The 17,856-nt window shown below is 43.6% G+C and overlaps 1 protein-coding gene across 12 annotated transcripts in view; it reads right to left on the bottom strand.

Annotated features, from left to right (window-relative positions):
* RNF213 (ring finger protein 213) overlaps positions 1-17,856 on the bottom strand; it is a 129,141-nt gene that overhangs the window by 83,237 nt on the left and 28,048 nt on the right. For 8 of the 12 annotated variants that reach the window (XM_023556824.2, XM_023556826.2, XM_064270597.1 and 5 more), the window contains 7 exons: positions 17,283-17,338; positions 14,728-14,881; positions 12,042-12,215; positions 9,560-9,718; positions 8,714-8,836; positions 7,245-7,265; positions 3,030-3,210 (listed from right to left, as the gene is read on the bottom strand). In XM_023556824.2, coding sequence (XP_023412592.2) covers positions 3,030-3,210; positions 7,245-7,265; positions 8,714-8,836; positions 9,560-9,718; positions 12,042-12,215; positions 14,728-14,881; positions 17,283-17,338 — 868 coding nt within the window. The remainder of the gene's footprint in view (positions 1-3,029; positions 3,211-7,244; positions 7,266-8,713; positions 8,837-9,559; positions 9,719-12,041; positions 12,216-14,727; positions 14,882-17,282; positions 17,339-17,856) is intronic. The other 4 variants (XM_023556820.2, XM_023556822.2, XM_023556821.2 and 1 more) reach the window with 4 other exon arrangements.

Here is a 17,856-nt window from a genome sequence, read left to right on the forward strand (position 1 = left end):
TATACTGGATATCGTTCTCGAACTATACACGATCTCCTTTAACATCCCCAAGTTGAGAATCTCCGCAGCAAAAGAATAAACTGCCCAGGGATGGGCTGGCACTCAGCACACGCTACCGGCATGGTCTAAGGAGGCATTTTCACAGCACATGGAAACAGACAAACATTGATGTGAAGCTGCCGACCTGAGCGATGAAGATGACTTTACATTCTGCAGATCTTGGCTGTCTTGGCAAAACTTGGAATGTGAATTTGGGATCAATTTAGAGGACAGATTTTTTAAAATATATATAGATAAACACCACTGAAAAATTTCTTCCCCAGTAATATTAGGGTTATATATAGTATTATAAAAGAGCCGTGGTGGCACAGTGGTTAAGTGGTCGGCTGCTAACCAAAAGGTTGGTGGTTCAAACCCACCGGCCGCTCCATGGGAGAAAGATGTGGCAGTCTGCTTCCATAAGGATTACAGCCGTGGAAACTCCATGGGGTAGTTCTACTCTGTCCTTTAGGGTTGCTAGGAATCAGAATCAACTTGACAGCAATGGGTATAGTATTATGAGAAAATCAAGTTTATTTGTTCCACTGCTATTCATAAGGTTTTCACTGGTCAATTTTTTCAGAAATAGACTGCCAGGTCTTTTGATTTTTTCAGAAGTAGACTTCCAGGTCGTTCTTTCTAGTTTGTCTTAGTCTGGAAGCTCAGCCGAAACCTGCCTGTCCACCAAGGGTGACCCTGCTAGTATTTGACACACAGGTGGCAAAGCTTCCAGCATCACAGCAACATACAACGCAGCACAGTATGACAAACTGACAGACATGTGGTGTCCGGCCAGAACGCTCCTTATACGCATGGATGGCAGAACTTCATCTTATGTGCTTTGGATGTGTTATCAGAAGGAACCAGCCCCTGAAGAAGGACATCATGCTTGGTAAAGTAGGAGGTCAGCAGAAAAGAGGAAAGCCCTCAATGAGGTGGCCTGACATAGTGGCTGCAACAATAGGCTCAAGTATAACAACAATTGTGAGGATGGCACAGGACCGGGCAGTGTTCCCTTCTGTTGTACATAAGGTCACTATGAGTTAGAACAGACTTGACAGCAGGTAACAACAAGTTTATTTGTGCTATTAAGTATATATATATATATATATATATTTTATATATATATACAGCTTTATTCATAACTGTCAAAACTTGAAAGCAACCAAGATGTCCTTCAACAGGTTAGTGGATAAACAAATTGTGATACATCAATACAATAGAGTATTATTCAGCAGTAAAAATGAGCTATCAAGTCACGAAAAGACACGAGGAACCTTAAAAGGATACTGCTAAGTGACAAAAGCCAGTCTGAAAAAGCAACATACTGTTTGATTCCAACCATATGACATTATGGAAAAGGCAAAGCTATAGAGACAGTGAAAAGAGCAGTGGTTGCTGGTGTCAAGCGGAAGAGGGAGGGATGATTAGGTGGAGCACAGGGCGTTTTTAGGGCAGTGAAACGATTCTGTATGATATTATAATGGTGGACACATGACATTATGCATTTGTGAAAAACCATTTGTTGTTGCTAGTTACCTAGGAATTGATTCCAAGTCACAGTGACTCCCCTTGTAGGACTGCACCACATGAAGAGTGAACCCCAATGAAACTATGGACTCTAGTTTATAAAGATGTATCAATGCTGGCTCATCAGTTGTAACAAATGTGCCCCATGAATGCCAGATGTCAACAACAGGAAACTGTGCTGGGGGAGCAGGGTACATGGCAACTGTTTGTACTTACAGTAAGATTTTTCTGTAAATCTCAAACTGCTCTAAAATATAAAGCATATTAATCAAAAAACCCACAGATATAATCTTTTCAATTGAGTAGCTTTTAAGAATTCACATGGCATTCCCATATTATTTTATTTTATCCCTACAACTACATTGACATGTAGGGAGTCCCGGTTATTTGATGAAACCAAGACTCAGCAACATTTAACCTGGGATTTCCGGTTCCGCATCCTGTCCTGTCCAGCTAAATCTGAATACAGTAATTCCCAGGGTTACCAAGGACGACTCTTGCTTGCTCCTTAATATTATGTAAATTTGCCCTCACTTTGAAACGATTGAATTAACCCCTGCTTGCAACAAATTCTTCATTACAATCGCCTTCACCTGCTGCACATGCAGCTTTTAAACCATTGAAAAGCTTGGAGCCTTTGCTTGCACGGCAGTAAAGCTAAATAAGACCCGTATGCACCTGTTCCAACCTACCTACAAATTCGTCTTACAGACACACTCAGGAATGAATCTCGTTCATAACCCGGGGACTGCTTGTATAGTGTCTTCCATATAAACTTACAGATGATGCTTTTAGGGTAGTGCATAGCTCCCCCTCTTTGATCACAGACACTTGGGGCACGGGGGAGGGGTGGAAGAATCAGACAGCACTCAGTTTTCTATTAGGTTATCGATACTGGGCTGGACATTCTACATTGATCTCAGAATAGGAGAGACTGGGTTTTAGAGCCAGACAGACAGTAATTAGCTCTTCGTAATTATGATGGCTGAGACCTTGGAGAAGTCCCATTACATTCCAAGCTCCGTTTCTCATCTGAAGAATTGTGATTTTAAGAAGGGCTTGCAGGACCCTGAAGTACACTATGTTTGAACCCACCCAGTGGTATTGTGGAAGAAACAGCCCTGCAATCTGCTTCCATTAAGATCACAGTCAAGAAAATCCTGTGGAGCAGTCCTACTCTGTAACACATGGGGTCACCACGAATGGGCATTGACTCGACAGCAGTTAACAACAACAAATGTCAGCACAGAAGCTGGCATAGAGTAGGTATTCAATGAATGGTGGCTTTTAGGATTAGTTCTTATTTACCATGCAAGACACCCTGAGCCTTCCTGGATCCCTCATTCAACCTGCTTCCTTTATGAAACATCAGCTCATCCTCATATTCAAATATTCTGCCCCTCCTCAAAGCCAGGGGACACCCACTTCACAGCACAGTCCGTCCTGCCCATCCCACACACCGTACAGTTTGAAGAGCTGCTTGATGTCTGGCCCCGTGAGCAGGTGCTTTAAAACCTCATCAATGTCATCCACGGCTTGCCCGTCATTCACTGGCCAGGACTTGGTGATCACAGCAGACACGATTTTGCCAAATTTCCGCAAATCATAAGAAGGGAGACCATCAAGGATGCTGATCTGAGACTATCAGAAAATTAACAGAGAGGGAAAGAAGTTTTTTATTGACTGGTTATTAAATAGCAAAAGTAAATTACCCACCCAAAGCTATTTCAGAAATCTGTTGTAAGGAATTTTAAAAGGTCTCAAAAGAGCAAATTCGTAAAATACTTAACATTTCTTAGACCCTTTCCATTTCCCTGTATACTGGTTCTGTCTCCTTGTATAAATCTTTCTCCCATAAATGCTGTATACATCTTGTGGAATCTTTTGGTGCATATCTGCCAAACAAGGGCTAGCAGACAAACACACAAGGAGCAGTGACAGTAACGGGGCTCTTTCAGGGGCTGCCTGCAAGTGTGCTTGATTTGAGGATACATGGGAGTGGCTGTGATTTCACACTGCCTATAAAGGCCATCTGTTGTTAGCTGCCGTTAAGTTGGCCCCTCTGACCCCCCGACTCATGGCCGCCCTGTGCACAATGGAACAAAATGCTGCCCGGTCCTGCACCATCTCCATAATTGACTGTGGAGTAGAGCATTCTGATCTGTGAAGATCACAAAAATCTAGGTGCTTGGCATAGGAGAGGCTTCTACCCAGGGTGCAGGCCAACTCCATTTTGTATTGTACCAACAGACCCGAAAAATAAGAGGCATTTGAGCTGAGCTCACAGTAGTGGGTCAGTCTATACTGACTCAGGGAGAAAGGGGAGAAGGAGTGACAGAATTGCAGATGCTCTCAAAAAGAATGTTTTCTGTACAAGCTACCCCTATCCTTGAAAGGTAGGTAGAAACATTTTCTCAGAATGCTTCTACAGGCTAGCTCCAGGACAGGACACCTATAGATTAACTAGTGTATGACTTACAGTTATTAATGTGTCACTGATTGTTGCTGTTTCCCTAAGCATCTCCTATATAAAAGCTCTTCTCATTTTCTGTACTTTGGAGCAATTTGTAATTTTCCAAATTGTTACTCAACCACAGTTGTAATATCCCTCAATAAATCTTTTTCATTTTAACAGAGACTCCAGTTTTACACTTTGATATCTGTGGTGTCAGAATTGTGGGATTCGAAGGTGCATTATCTTCTGTGACCCTGAGAAGCCAAGGACTTAGAGCTTTGATGCAAAGCACAGGCCCCTCAAGTTCATCTGTTTCCAAAGACTCTCGGGAGTCATCATAAGGTAAAAAAAAAAAAAACCCTCGAATTTTGAGCTTCCATCCTTGTGTAGACTTTTTCAAGATTTGTTGAAGGATCTGATACTATTTTGTTCTTGCAAGAATTCACCTTTTTTTTTTTTTTTTAGTGACAGTAGTAGAAGTTCTAGGTTTTGTGCAAATCACTGCCCTAGAAGTTTTCAACATTGTGCAATCTCAGGCTCTATAAGCTACCCTATCAGGTTTTTGTTGAGTCTGAGAGTCCTAAACTTTGACCAAACTCAAACCTTCATTAAAAATGGGAAATGAATTACAATGTCAGACATGTCTGACTATGACCATAAGGTTTTCATTGACTGATTTTCTGAAGTAGAGCTCCAGCCCTTTCTTCTTAGCCTGTCTTAGTCTAGACGCTCTCCTGAAACCTGTTCAGCATCCCAGCAACACACAAGTGTCCATTGACACATGGGTGGTGACTGCATATGAGGTGCATTGGCTGGGAATTGAACATGGGTCTCCCACATGGAAGGTGAGAATTCAACCAGGAACCACCACTGCCCTCATAACAACCATCTAGAACCCTTAATTGTGCTCATGAGGAACCTGTACATACAAGGCAGTCGAACAGAACAAGGGAATACCGCATGGTTTAGAGTCAGGAAAGGTATGTGTCAGGGTTGTATCCTTTCACTATACATATTCAATCTGTATGCTGAGCAAATAATCCAAGAAGCTGGATTATATGAAGAAGAACACAGCATCAGAATTGGAGGAAGACTCATTAACAACCTGTGTTATACAGATGACACAACCATAGTTGCTGAAAGTGAAGAGGACTTGAATTACTTACTGATGAAGATCAAGGACTATAGCCTTCGGTAGATTACAGATTACACCTCAACATAAAGAAAACAAAAGTCCTCACAACTGGATCAATAAGCAACATCGTGATAAATGGAAAAAAGATTGAAGTTGTCAGGGATTTCGTTTTACTTGGATCCACAATCAGTGCCCATGGAAGCAGCAGTCAAGAAATAAAATGAAGGCATTGCATTAGGCAAATCTGCTCAAAAGACCTCTTTAAAGTGTCGAAAAGCAAAGATGTCACTTTAAGGAGTAAGATGTGCCTGACCCAAGCCATGGTATTTTCAATCACCTCATATGCATGCGAAAGTGGGACAAAGAATAAAGAAGACCGAAGAATTGATGCCTTTGAATTATTGAAAAAGAATATTGAATACACCATGGACTGCCAGAAGGATGAATAAATCTGTCTTGGAAGAAGTACAGCCAGAATGCTTCTTAGAAGCAAGGATGGTGAGACTTGGTATCACATACTTTGGACATGTTATCAGGAGGGACCAGTCCCTGGAGAAGGACATTATGCTTGGTAAAGTAGAGGGTCAGTGAAAAAGAGGAAGACCCTCAAAGAGACAGAATGACACAGTGGCTGTCAACAGTGGGCTCAAGAATAACAACGATTATGAGGATGGGGCAGGACTGGGCAGTGTTCCATTCTGTTGTACATAGGGTTGTTATGAGTCGGTACTGACTCCATGGCACCTAACAACAACAGCATCTTCAAACCAAGCATCGTTTCAAAGATTGGGTAGAGGGTACCAGGTTTCAGAGCCATTCTACTAGGCCAGCCAGGGGGATGCCCACTTCCCATTCCCCTTTGTGCCAGCACAGGGTCTCAGGCCCAGCGGTGCTTAACAGTCTTTAACTGATGGACATAAGAATGCAGCTGTGAGGATACAAGACAAACATACAAAAATCAGTTGGATTCTTATACGCCAATAAAGAGAATGATGAAAAGGAAATCAGGAAAACAATACCATTTATAATAGCCTCTAAAAAAATTAAATACTCAGGAATAAATCCAACCACTGATGTAAAAAACTTATACAAAGAAAACTATAAAACACTACTGCAAGAAACCAAAAGAGATCTACATAAATGGAAAAACCTACCATGCTCATGGATAGGTAGACTCAACATTGTGAAAATGACAATCCTACCCAAAGCAATTTACACATACAATGCAATTCTGATCCAAATACCAACAACATTATTTAAAGAGATGGAAAAACTAATCATTAACTTTATATGGAAAGGGAAGAAGCCCCAAATAAGTAAAACACCACTGAAGAAGAATAAAGTAGGAGGACTTGCACTACCTGACCTCAGAGCCTACTATATAGCTACGGTAGTCAAAACAGCCTGGTACTGGTACAATGACAGACACACTGACCAATGGAACAGAATTGAGAACCCAGATGTAAATCCATCCACCTACAGTCACCTGATCTTCAACAAGGGCCCAAACTCCATCAAATAGGAGAAAGACAGTCTTTTTTAACAAAAGGTGCTGGTAAGATTGGATGTCCATTTACAAAAAAATGACACAGGACCCATACCTCACACCATACACAAAAACGAATTCAAAATGGATCAAAGACCTAAATATAAAGCCAAAATCTATAAAGTCATAGAAGAAAAAGTAGGATCAACACTAAAGGCCCTAATACACGGCATTAACAGGATACAAACCATAGCCAACAACACACAAACTCCAGAACATAAGCTAAATAACTGGGATCTTCTAAAAATTAAACACATATATATGCTCATCAAAAGACTTCACCAAAAGGGTAAAAAGAGAACCTACAAACTGGGAAAAAATTTTGGCTATTACAAATCAGACAAAAGTCTAATCTCTAAAATCTACCAGAAAATCCAACACCTCTACAACAAAAAGACAAACATTCCAATTAATAAATGGACAAAGGAAATGAACAGACTTTACCAAAGAAGATATTCAAGTGGCCAACAGAGGAAATGCACGTGATCACTGGCCATTAGAGAAATGCAAATCAAAACTGCAAGGAAATAACGTCTCACCCAGGCGTTACTGGCATGAATCTGAAAAACAGGAAATAACAAATGTTGGAGAGGCTGTGGGGAGATTGGAACTCTTATGCATTGGTGGTAGGAATGCAAAATCATACAACCATTTTGGAAAATGATATGGCACTTCCTTAGAAAGCTAGAAATAGAAATACCATATGATCCAGCAATCCCACTCCTAGGAATATATCAGAGAAATAAGAGTTGTAGCACAAATAGACGTATGCATGCCCATGTTCACTGAAGCATTGTTCACAACAGCAAAAAGATGGAAACAGCCTAGATGCCCATCAACAGATGAATGGATAAACAAACAATGGTGCATACACACAATGGAGTATTATGCAACAATAAAGGAGAATGATGAATCTGCAAAGCATCTCATTACATGGATGAATCTGGAGGTCATTATGCTGAGTGAAATAAGTCAATCACAAAAGGACAAATATTGTATAAGACCAGTACTATAAAAACTCATGAAAAGGCTCACACACAAAAAGGAACAATCTTTGATGGCTACAAGGGAAGGAAGGGGTGGGGATGGAAAAACACTAAACAGACAAGTGTTAACTTTAGTGAAGGATAAGACAGTAGAAAATACTGGGGAAGCCAGCAAAACTTGTACAAGGCAAGGTCATGGAAGCTCCATGGACACATTCAAACTACCTGAGGGACCAAATTGCTGGGCCGAGGGCTGTGGGGACCATGGTATTGGGGAACATCTAGCTCGACTGGTATAATATAGTTTATAAAGAAAATGTTCTATGTTCTACTTTGGTGAGTTGCATCTGGGGTCTTAAAAAGCCTGTGAGGAGTCATCTAAGATACTACACTGGTCTCGCCCCTTTAGGAGCAAGGGAGAATGAAGAAAACTAAAGATACAAGGGAAAGATTAGTCCAAAAGACTAATGGACCACAACTAACATGGCATCCACCAGACTGAGTCCAGTACAACTAGATGGTGCCCGGTTACCACCACTGACTGCTCTGACAGGGATCACAATAGAGGGTTCTGGATAGAGCTGGAGAAAAATGTAGAGCAAAATTCTAACTCATAAAAACATACCAGACTTATTGGCCTGACAGAGACTGGAGAAACCCTGGGAGTATGGCCCCTGGACACCCTGTTAGGTCAGTTATGAAGTCACTCCCGAGGTTCACCCCTCAGCCAAAGGTTGGACAGGCCCCATAAAACAAAACGAGACTAAAGGGGCACACCAGCCGAAGGGCAAGGACTAGAAGGCTGGAGGGGACAGGAAAACTGGTAATAGGGAACCCAAGGGTTGAGAAGGGAGAGTGTTGAGGTGTCGTGGGCTTGTTAATCAATGTTGTAAAACAATATGTGTAAAAACTGTTTAACGAGAAGCTAGTTTGTTCTGTATACCTTCATCTAAAGTACAATAAAACCAAAGGAATGCAGCTGGGAACCCTAATACATTTTCCAAGTCAGAGCGGTTGGCTACCTGGCAGGCTGAGCTCACGGCTTCAATGACGCACTTCTCAAAGCTCTTAGCCACACTGTCGTCCAGGCCTGAGGGGTTCCAGCCAGTGCCGCAGTAGGCCGAGATCTGCAAGAGCGGCCTCTCCTGCAAAAACGGAAACAAGATCTGAGGAGCCATCGCTGCTGTGCTCTAGTGCTCGCTGGAATAGAAGACCCCAGGTATTTTTACTTTCCTGCTGTTTTATCAGTCGCCTGCCCGTTTTCTTACCCTTCCCTCCTCCCCACACTGAGCATGTCCTCCCTGCCCCCACCATTAGGCCAGAAAGGCTAAAATAAAGAGGCTTCGCACTTGCAGAAAAAGCACCCGGCAGAGCAGCTTGCAAAAACAGGTAAACTTTGATAAATAAGTGATTTTCACATGCTTGTGTTCTCCTAAATAGATCCATTTAATGGTTTTATGTAAAATACTCTCATATCATATAAAAACTAATTTTCTGGGTCAGAAAAGAAGAGCATTTTTGTGCTTTCCGAACTTTTTGCTGTGTTTAATAACACTCCTGTCACCAGAGGGCCACTTGGAGGTCCGGCATATGGAGGGCTTTACCCTGCTTATGCCTCAGGGTCCTTGTGGTGGCAAGATCCAAGACATTCTCCGGAATATCACCACCAAACTTTGAAACGTTCCCTGGGCTCAGACTACTGAGCCTGGATCAGAAATGGAGATGCAAACCAGGATGTACTTCCTGCCCGCACACAGTGAGGCTTTCCATTCAGATGCAGTATTCGAGTTTACTTGTCACTGCTAGTGGTCTGGCTTTATCAAACTTTCCTTCTCGCCCCTGAAAGAGCACCCCCAGGCTGTTGGTACCTGTTTGAGTCTCCCTTCCAGGTCTCCCAGCAACGCCTCCTTCCAGCCATGCTCCACAGGAAAGTGTATTTCCACCAGCCGCCTCCAGACCTGCAAAACCCACACATCCATGGCAGCCACTCTGCCGGCTAATGGTTCTGTCAAGAGTGACGGAAAAGTCTGGGAACGTGTAAGGTTGATGGGTGAACAACACAACGAACGTAATTAATGTCAGTGAGCTGTACATATGATGCTTGTTGAAATACACTTTGTAACATATATAAACCAAACCTACTGCTATCGAGTTGATTCCGACTCATAGTGACCCCATGTGACAGAGTAGAACTCTGCCCCACAGGGTTTCCTAGGCTGTAATCTTTTTTTTTTAATTGTGCTTTGGGTGAATGTTTCCTGAGCAAATTAGTTTCTCATTAAACAACTAATACACATATTGCTTTGTGACATTGGTTGCCAACCCCGCCACATGTCAACACTCTCCCCTTCTCCACCTCGGGTTCCACATTTCCATTTGTCCAGCTTTCCTGTCCCCTCCTGCCTTCTTGTCCTTGCCTCTGTGCTAGTGCGCCCATTCAGTCTCATTTTGTTTCATGGGCCTTGTCTAATCTTTGGCTGAAGGGTGAACCTCAGGAGTGACTTCAATTCTGAGTTAAAAGGGTGTGTGGGGACCACAGTCTTAGGCCTAGGCTGTAATCTTTACAGAAGCAGACTGCCACGCCTTTCTCCTGCAGAGCAGCTGGTAGGTTAGAACCACCAGGCTGTCCGTGAGCAGCTGATCATTAACCACTGTACCACCAGGGCTCCTCTGCTAAGAATATAGTTACCACAATTAAAAAAAAAAAAAAAGGATGACATGAACCAATTAAAAAAGATGAGGTTTGCCAATAAGTCTTACTTATGAAACAATTTAAAGAAAAAAAACTACATAAATAAATAAAAATTTTATTTCACTGATTTTTAAAAAAGTGTTATTTTATGAAAAAAGAAAGATGGACCAGGATCATGGTGCAGAGAGCGCTGGACTACGAGGACACATGGGTTCTCACTCACCTTTGTCACTAGTGAGCTGGATTAGTAGACGTCATGGCAACCCTGCTAGCCTTATGAAATGAAGGGTGCTGATTGGACTAGCTCATCCTGCTGTGTAATCAGTTTCTTCTGCAAGCATTTTCCTCCCACTTTTTATTTTGAACAATTTTCAGCCGACAAACAAGTTGCAAGAATAGCACACGTCACCCATATACCCTCCCTCAACCAGATTCACCAGCTGTTAACGTTCAACACAACTGCTCCATCTCTTCCCCACTCGGCGATGCTTGCTAGTCCATCTCTCACTCTCTATAAGCATTTTCTTTGCTGAACCAACTGAAAGTAAGTTGCAGACACCATGAGGCTTTGCCCCTAAGTACAGGGGCAGGCGTCTCCTATCAACAAGGCCTTCTGCTACACAGCTACATTCAGAATGCTAACTGCACATGTCAGACTCAGGCCAGTTAGCCTGGACATGATGCGACTGTCCACAATGCAGGCCACATCTCATTTCCCCAGTTGGCCACACCACGTCCTGTCCAGCTGACTTCTTAGATCAGGATCCAGCCTAGGAACAGGCACTCCATTTAGTTAGCTGGCCCCTTTCATTCATGTGCTTTTACTTTGCTTTGGAACGAATGGAACAATGGTCAGAGCCTGCGCCCTGTGGCCAGTCTGCGTGAGCTTTAATCCTGTTTCCTCCAGTCACACCGCATCTCCCCAAAACTTGATTACCTGTTTGTACAACAGCACTTCCCTGCGTGTGGACATCCAGTTACATTTTAATTATTATTGCCATGATCACTGCACTTAGAACCACTCACACTTCGGTGCGTCAACAGCTGTCCTTAACCCAGCTGTCCTTAACTTAATGCTGTCAGGATGACACTATTTGAAATCCTGCAGCAATACTTAATTCAGTTTTGTTTGGCTGGTATTCCCATCTATTAGTCTGAAACTTCACACTGCAGTTAGAGAAGGATCTTTCATTACAAGGTACAAGTTGACATTTGCAACTTCTTATCTTGATGGACAACAGACACTGGCACACAGGCCTGGGTCCTGCAGGAGGCACAGAAATGTCTGGAAGTTGGTTGTGAATTCAGTTCCAGCTTCTCGAGAGTCAGGGATATTGCCCTGTTCCAGGCAGACACAGCAAGAAGCGCTGTGGCTCTGTGGTGTGAGAATGTGATCGCCTCCTGCGAGTCTCACTTGTCTCACAAACATCCACTAAAGCGCTGGTGGCGTCAGAGGGAGCACTGCCCCGCCTCCACGGAGCAGGAGACTTTGTGGCTCATGCCCTCTCCTCTGGGCTATTTCTCTGAGCTGCAGGAATGGGGTCGCTATGAGTCAGAGCTGACTAGATATGAGTGGGAACCGACTAGATGGCACCCAACAACAACTGCACCACTATTCAAAACCCTCGAGCAGCTTCTCTGCGTTCAGCAAAGCTTACCTCAACTTCCTCAGGATAACTGAATAAGATACGCAAGTCAGGTGAGCTCTGGAAAATTTTCTTTGTGAAAATACGTTGAAGCCAACTTCTAATAGCATCGAGAGCTTCCTGGAACACCATTTTTACTGAATCCTTCTTTCTGATTTCACTGCCATGCGTTTCTGCCGAGTCCTGCTATCATGTAAAAGAGGAAGTTCAGTTGTTCTCACGTGCAATGGATTCAGGTTTCAAAGAGATGCTACACCTTGGTGTCCCCTGGATTATCCAACATATCTAGTAGATGCTCAATAAATAGCTACATTTAAGTTGTACATTTACATTCAGACCCACGAGGGTGGGAAGGAGCCTACATTTTGAAAGCACCTTAACTTTCCCAGAATTTTGGGTGTTCAGCGTGAATGGAGGAGGTACGGGGGAACATGGGGAGAGTCTGAATGGCGTTAAGTTTCTAGATGAAAGTCTCCCTGGGCTTCAGTAAAAGCAGAGGTAGACCCTGCCTCATCCACAAGCTGACGTCCATGGGCTCTGGTGGGAGGAAAGCGGGCCATGTTGCCTCCAGATGGGCGAGGAAGGAAGCACCCCAATGGCATGGAGCTTCCAGCAGCTATAGTCCAGAGGACCCCAAACTAGTGTGCATGTAGACTCCACTGGCCCTGCTCCCCACTGACACAAGACAGCTGGTCTGTCAGCCAGGAGGCAGCCCACACCCGGCTCCTTCCTACCCGTGCTTTCTTCTGGTGAGGCTTCCCCTCCCTACTCCTCCCCCCTCCACATCCCTGTTCCCCAGAGGCTCAGGCCTCCAGCAACGGCGTCCTTCAGCCCCTCACTGGGACTCTCCTCACTGCCCGTCACTTGGTCCCTCATCTCTTCCCGCAAGTCCTGATGTGGTTCTGGTGACCACTCAGTCCACGGAGCTGACACCTTAACACCCTGGTCCCCCAGCTCCTTGGAATCTTCGAACCAGTGGCCTTTGCCTACACTCACTTCAGTCACCAATGCCCAGGGTCACACGCAGGGCCCTGGTGTCACCTGGAACTACTACCACTGTAGAACATGAAACACTAACACACGCTCTGTTCTCCCTGCCTAGACCCCATCAGTCCTGACCCTTAACCTCACCAGAACTACCCACCCTTTCACCCTCCATGATCCTCCACTATTGGAGCTCTCTGCTCGCTCCACGTCCTTTCTTAAGTCTAGACTAAACCTCATGTACCTCAGGCCAGCCACTTTCTCACCCCAGGTCCCCTGAACCCTGACATCATGAGGTAGCCACCCTGCAGCTCCTCAACATTATGAATCAATCCAACTGTTTTCCTTGACTCCTTTTGCAGGCTGAGAGCCTCATCTAGGCCCTCACCACGCATGGCAGTCCTTCCACACATCAACACCCTGGGCAAAGAGGACTCCTCTCCAGAGCTCCACCTGCCTACTGGATACCCAGGAGCCTGCTACAGGGCAACTCAAACTACACATCTAAATCCAAACTCGGCCCTTTCTCCTGACGACTTGAAGTACATGTCTAAGACCAAACGCAGCCCCTCCTCCTTCTGACAACTTGAAGTACATGTCTAAGACCAAACTCAGCCACTCCTCCTGACAACTTCAACTACATGTTTAAGACCAAACTTAGCCACTCCTCCTGACAACGTGAACTACACATCTGTGACCAAACTTAGCCCTTCTCCTGACAACTTGGACTACTTGTCTAAGACCAAACTCAGCCTCTCCTCCTGACAACTTGGACTACTTGTCTAAGACCAAACTCAGCCCCTCCTCCTGACAACTTGGACTACTTGTCTAAGACCAAACTCAGCCTCTCCTCCTGACAACTTGGACTACTTGTCTAAGACCAAACTCAGCCCCTCCTCCTGACAACTTGAAATACAGGTCTGAATCCAAACTTGGCCGGTCCTCCCAACAACTTGAACTTCATGTGTAAGACCAAACAGCTCTTTTTCCCAACAACTTGAACTACAAGTCTAAGACCAAACTCAGCTTCTCCTCCTGAAAACTTGAACTACACTTCTAAATCAAACTCAGCCCTTCCTTCTGACACCTCCAATTACATGTTTAAGACCAAACTCAGCCCTTCCTCCTGACAACTCCAGCTACCGTTTAAATCCCAACTCAACCCTCCTGGCACCTGAGCCTCCTCCTGTGGTCCCTAGCCCCTTGGGGTGCCACTACCCACATGCCACTCAAGCCAGAGGCTCAAGTGTCATCCTACCTCCTCCCTCATGATTACCCCACCCAGTCACTCATCAAGTCTCATTGATTCTACCCACTAAACAGCTCTCACAGGCATCTCATCAGTGAAACCTCACCTGGCCACCGTGGCTACTTGCTATACATAGCAAATCACAATGTCCTGGCTCCATGTGTCCCCACGGTCATCAGATATACCATACATTCACATGTGTACCACCCCTCCTCCTCCTTCCCCTCCTTCCAAGGTAAACTCAAGGAGATAACGACTTGGTGTCCTGTTCACTGTGTGTCCTCAAAGCTGAGAGCGGAACCGGCATTGAGCAGGTCCTTGATAAATACTTGATAACTGAATCTGTCACTCCACCTCATTCCAGCAATCCTAGCCCTGGTCTACCTGGTCTACCTCCTTGGTAAATTGAGGCTTCTTGAAATCCCACAGCTATCCTGGGTGTGACATAATATTTACTTCACTTACCACCACAGGCTCAAGTGAAATGATTCTGCAAACAATCTCTGCAGACAAGGCTGGTATCTCATAAAACTCTGTTTTTTTTGTGATTTTGCAGATAGTTTTGTGAAGTTTCAAGCAGACATTCAAGTAGGACTTTAACAAGGGCTCCTCAGGAACCCTACCGAGCAAAGAGTTGAGAGAAATTGAGGAGAAATGAGAAAACCATACCCATTATTGATGACACGTTCCTTCCCTTTAAAATAGCAACAAATGGGACATTTATTGGAGCCCTGGTGGCACAGTGGTTAAAGCACTTGGCTGCTAACCAAAAAGTCATCAGTTTGAACCCAGCAGCCACATAAAATGTGGCAGTCTACTTCCATAGAGATTATAGGCAGTCCCCAGATTATGAAGGAGTTTCGTTCCTAAATCTGTCTTTAAGTCGAATTTGAATGTGAGTTGGAACAGTTAGGTTCATATCTAACAGTCAACTGTTTGTCTTAGCATAGGATATATAGTGTATCTTTCTATGTATAAAAATGATTAAAGAAACACTTCCAGATACGCTGAAACATCTTTAACATAATACAGTAATTAAAATAATGTTTTGATGCACGTTGCAAAGTAGCACCCGTTTGTTATTACAAACCATTGTATGTACCTCAAATTTTTAATGTAATAGGTTTTAAGGGGGTTCATTCATAACAACGGGTTGTACGTAAGTCAGATGTTCCTAACCTGGGAACTGCCCGAACAGCCTTGGAAACCCTATGGGGCTGTTATAAACCGAAACCAAGAACCAAACCCATTGCCGTCAAGTCAATTCCTACTCATAGCATCCCTATACTCTGTCCTATAGGGTTGCTGTGAGTCAGAATCAACTCGATGGCAGTGGGTTTGGCTTTGATTTAACCAAAAGGCATTTACTTGACCTCACGTAGAGTAACATCTGGAAAATTCCAATGAGGCCTGAACTTGTGACTAAGTTAAAAAGGAAACAAAATTCCTTTGGCTTGCCTCTGTTGTCTGAACTACTCTTAAAGCAAAGAGCAAATTAAAATATTTCCAAGTGCATTCCTTTATTTGAAAAAAGTAAGGGGTGTATATTATGAAAGATGAAAATACTAAATTAACTTAAAAAAAAGTTTCAGAAAGATACAGGGAGGGAGGGAGAAATGCTAGAGGAACATGTACTGTGCGTGAAATTTCCTCGGACCAGAGTGGACAGTTTCATGTTCACTGACTGACACAGGAGAGGCAGTGAGTTAACGAGGTGGTGGGAGTCTGAGCTTAGGATGTGGTACCAGAAAGTGGTCCTGGGCTCACTTGCAGGGCTTCAAACCGGTCCAGTGAACCCCTGCTGACAGTCGGCATTTCTAACGAGTTACCAGGCTTTGCTAATACTGCTGCTTAGGGACCAAATCTGAGAAGCACTAGGAGAGCAGTAGTTCTCAAAACTTATACCTAAGAATTACCTGGGGAACTTGTTAAAATATAGATTCTGATTCAGTGTATCTGGAATGGAAACGCAAATTCTCAGTAGGGGTCTGAAATGGAACGAACCAGTTGGAATACCCGCTCACTTGTTAAGCCACAGTGTTAGGTGAGGTCCCGAATGATCACAGGTGGTTTACATGAATGCGATTTCACACTGCCACCTGCATCCTTAACGTCCCAGCCTTCAGGTGAGGTAATACTGGAAGTGCTTCGAGAATCTCAGGAAATGCTCCATCACCCCACCTGGATATTCCTGTTGTTCTACATTCTTTACTGTGTCCCTTCCAAAATAACCCATTGCCGGCTAGTCGATTCCACCTCACCGAGACCGTACAGGACAGAGTAGGACTGCCCCATAGGGTATCCAAAGCTGTACTCTTCCTGGAAGCAGACTGCCACATCTTTCTCCTGCAGAGCAGCTGGTGGGTTCGATCCACCAACACCACTGCACGACTAGGGCTCCTTAATGTCCAGTTACAGTGTCAGAAATCAAATAAATTTGCAGGAGCAAATGACTTCAGATAATTCCATAAAGCTACCTTTGATTTTTATTTTAAGCTGACCTGACTTACAAAAAGCATATAAAGACTAAATGTAAAAGGAAAGCTGAACCAAGCATGAATATGCAACAGGGTGACCATCAGTTAAAATTAAGTGAAAATAAATGCACAGAAAAAAGACCAAATAAAAATTAACCAAAATCTTAGCAGCTGACATCTATTATTTTCCCCTCTTTTTAAAAAATAGGATGGTTCATTAATAACTTAAAAAGAGAAGTGAGGTATATGTTGATTTATGACCCTCCTATTATGACAGCCCTGGTGGTGCAGTGGTTAAGAGCTCAGGCTGTTAACCAAAAGGTTGGTGGTTTGAATCTACCAGCCGCTCACTGGAAATTCCATGGGGCACTTCTACTCTGTTCTGTAGGGTCACTATGAGTTGAAATCGACTCAACAGCAACGGCTTTGGGTTTTTTTTTTAATTCACCAAATGTGGGACATTGCCGATCTAATAGGGAGTAACCATTGAGACCCTGGAACTGTGGGTGAGAGACAGAGATGACACTTTACTTCTCTACTTACTTGTTAAAATTAGCTTCCAGGAGGTGCAACAGCATTTTTAAAGCTTTCTCAATATGCTGGGTGAAGGAAAGAACAACAGGAAAAAAGATATCATTATGTTGCCACTGTCTTTGCTAAAACAAAGCTGAGAAAATTCAACACAAATAATGTGCAAATTTCTTTCTATAAATGAATTTCAGAGTTCTAAAGTACTGGCCTTATATCTTTCACAAATAAAATTGAGGGCTTAAAATTGTACCATTTCCCCTACCCAGAAATGTGAAAGGAAAAGCAGCAACTATGAAGTACATTCACAATAACTTCTTACCCTGTTGCACAGTCATAAATAACAAGAGGCTATTATTTTCTTTAAGTCCCTGGGTGATACAAATGGTTAAGCACTTGGTTGCTAACCAAAAGGTTCCAGGAAGGCCACCCAGAGGTGCCCCAGAAGAAAGGCCTGGCAATCTCCTTGAGAAAAATCAGCACAGTTCTGCACTGACACACACGGGGTCGCCATGAGACAGAGTCAACTCGACAGCCACCGGTTATTGCTTTATTGAACTCTATTTACTGAAACAAAAATAAATGCAAT

The sequence above is a fragment of the Loxodonta africana genome, chromosome 18 (assembly GCF_030014295.1).
Source record: "Loxodonta africana isolate mLoxAfr1 chromosome 18, mLoxAfr1.hap2, whole genome shotgun sequence".
Taxonomy (NCBI): Eukaryota; Metazoa; Chordata; class Mammalia; order Proboscidea; family Elephantidae; genus Loxodonta; species Loxodonta africana.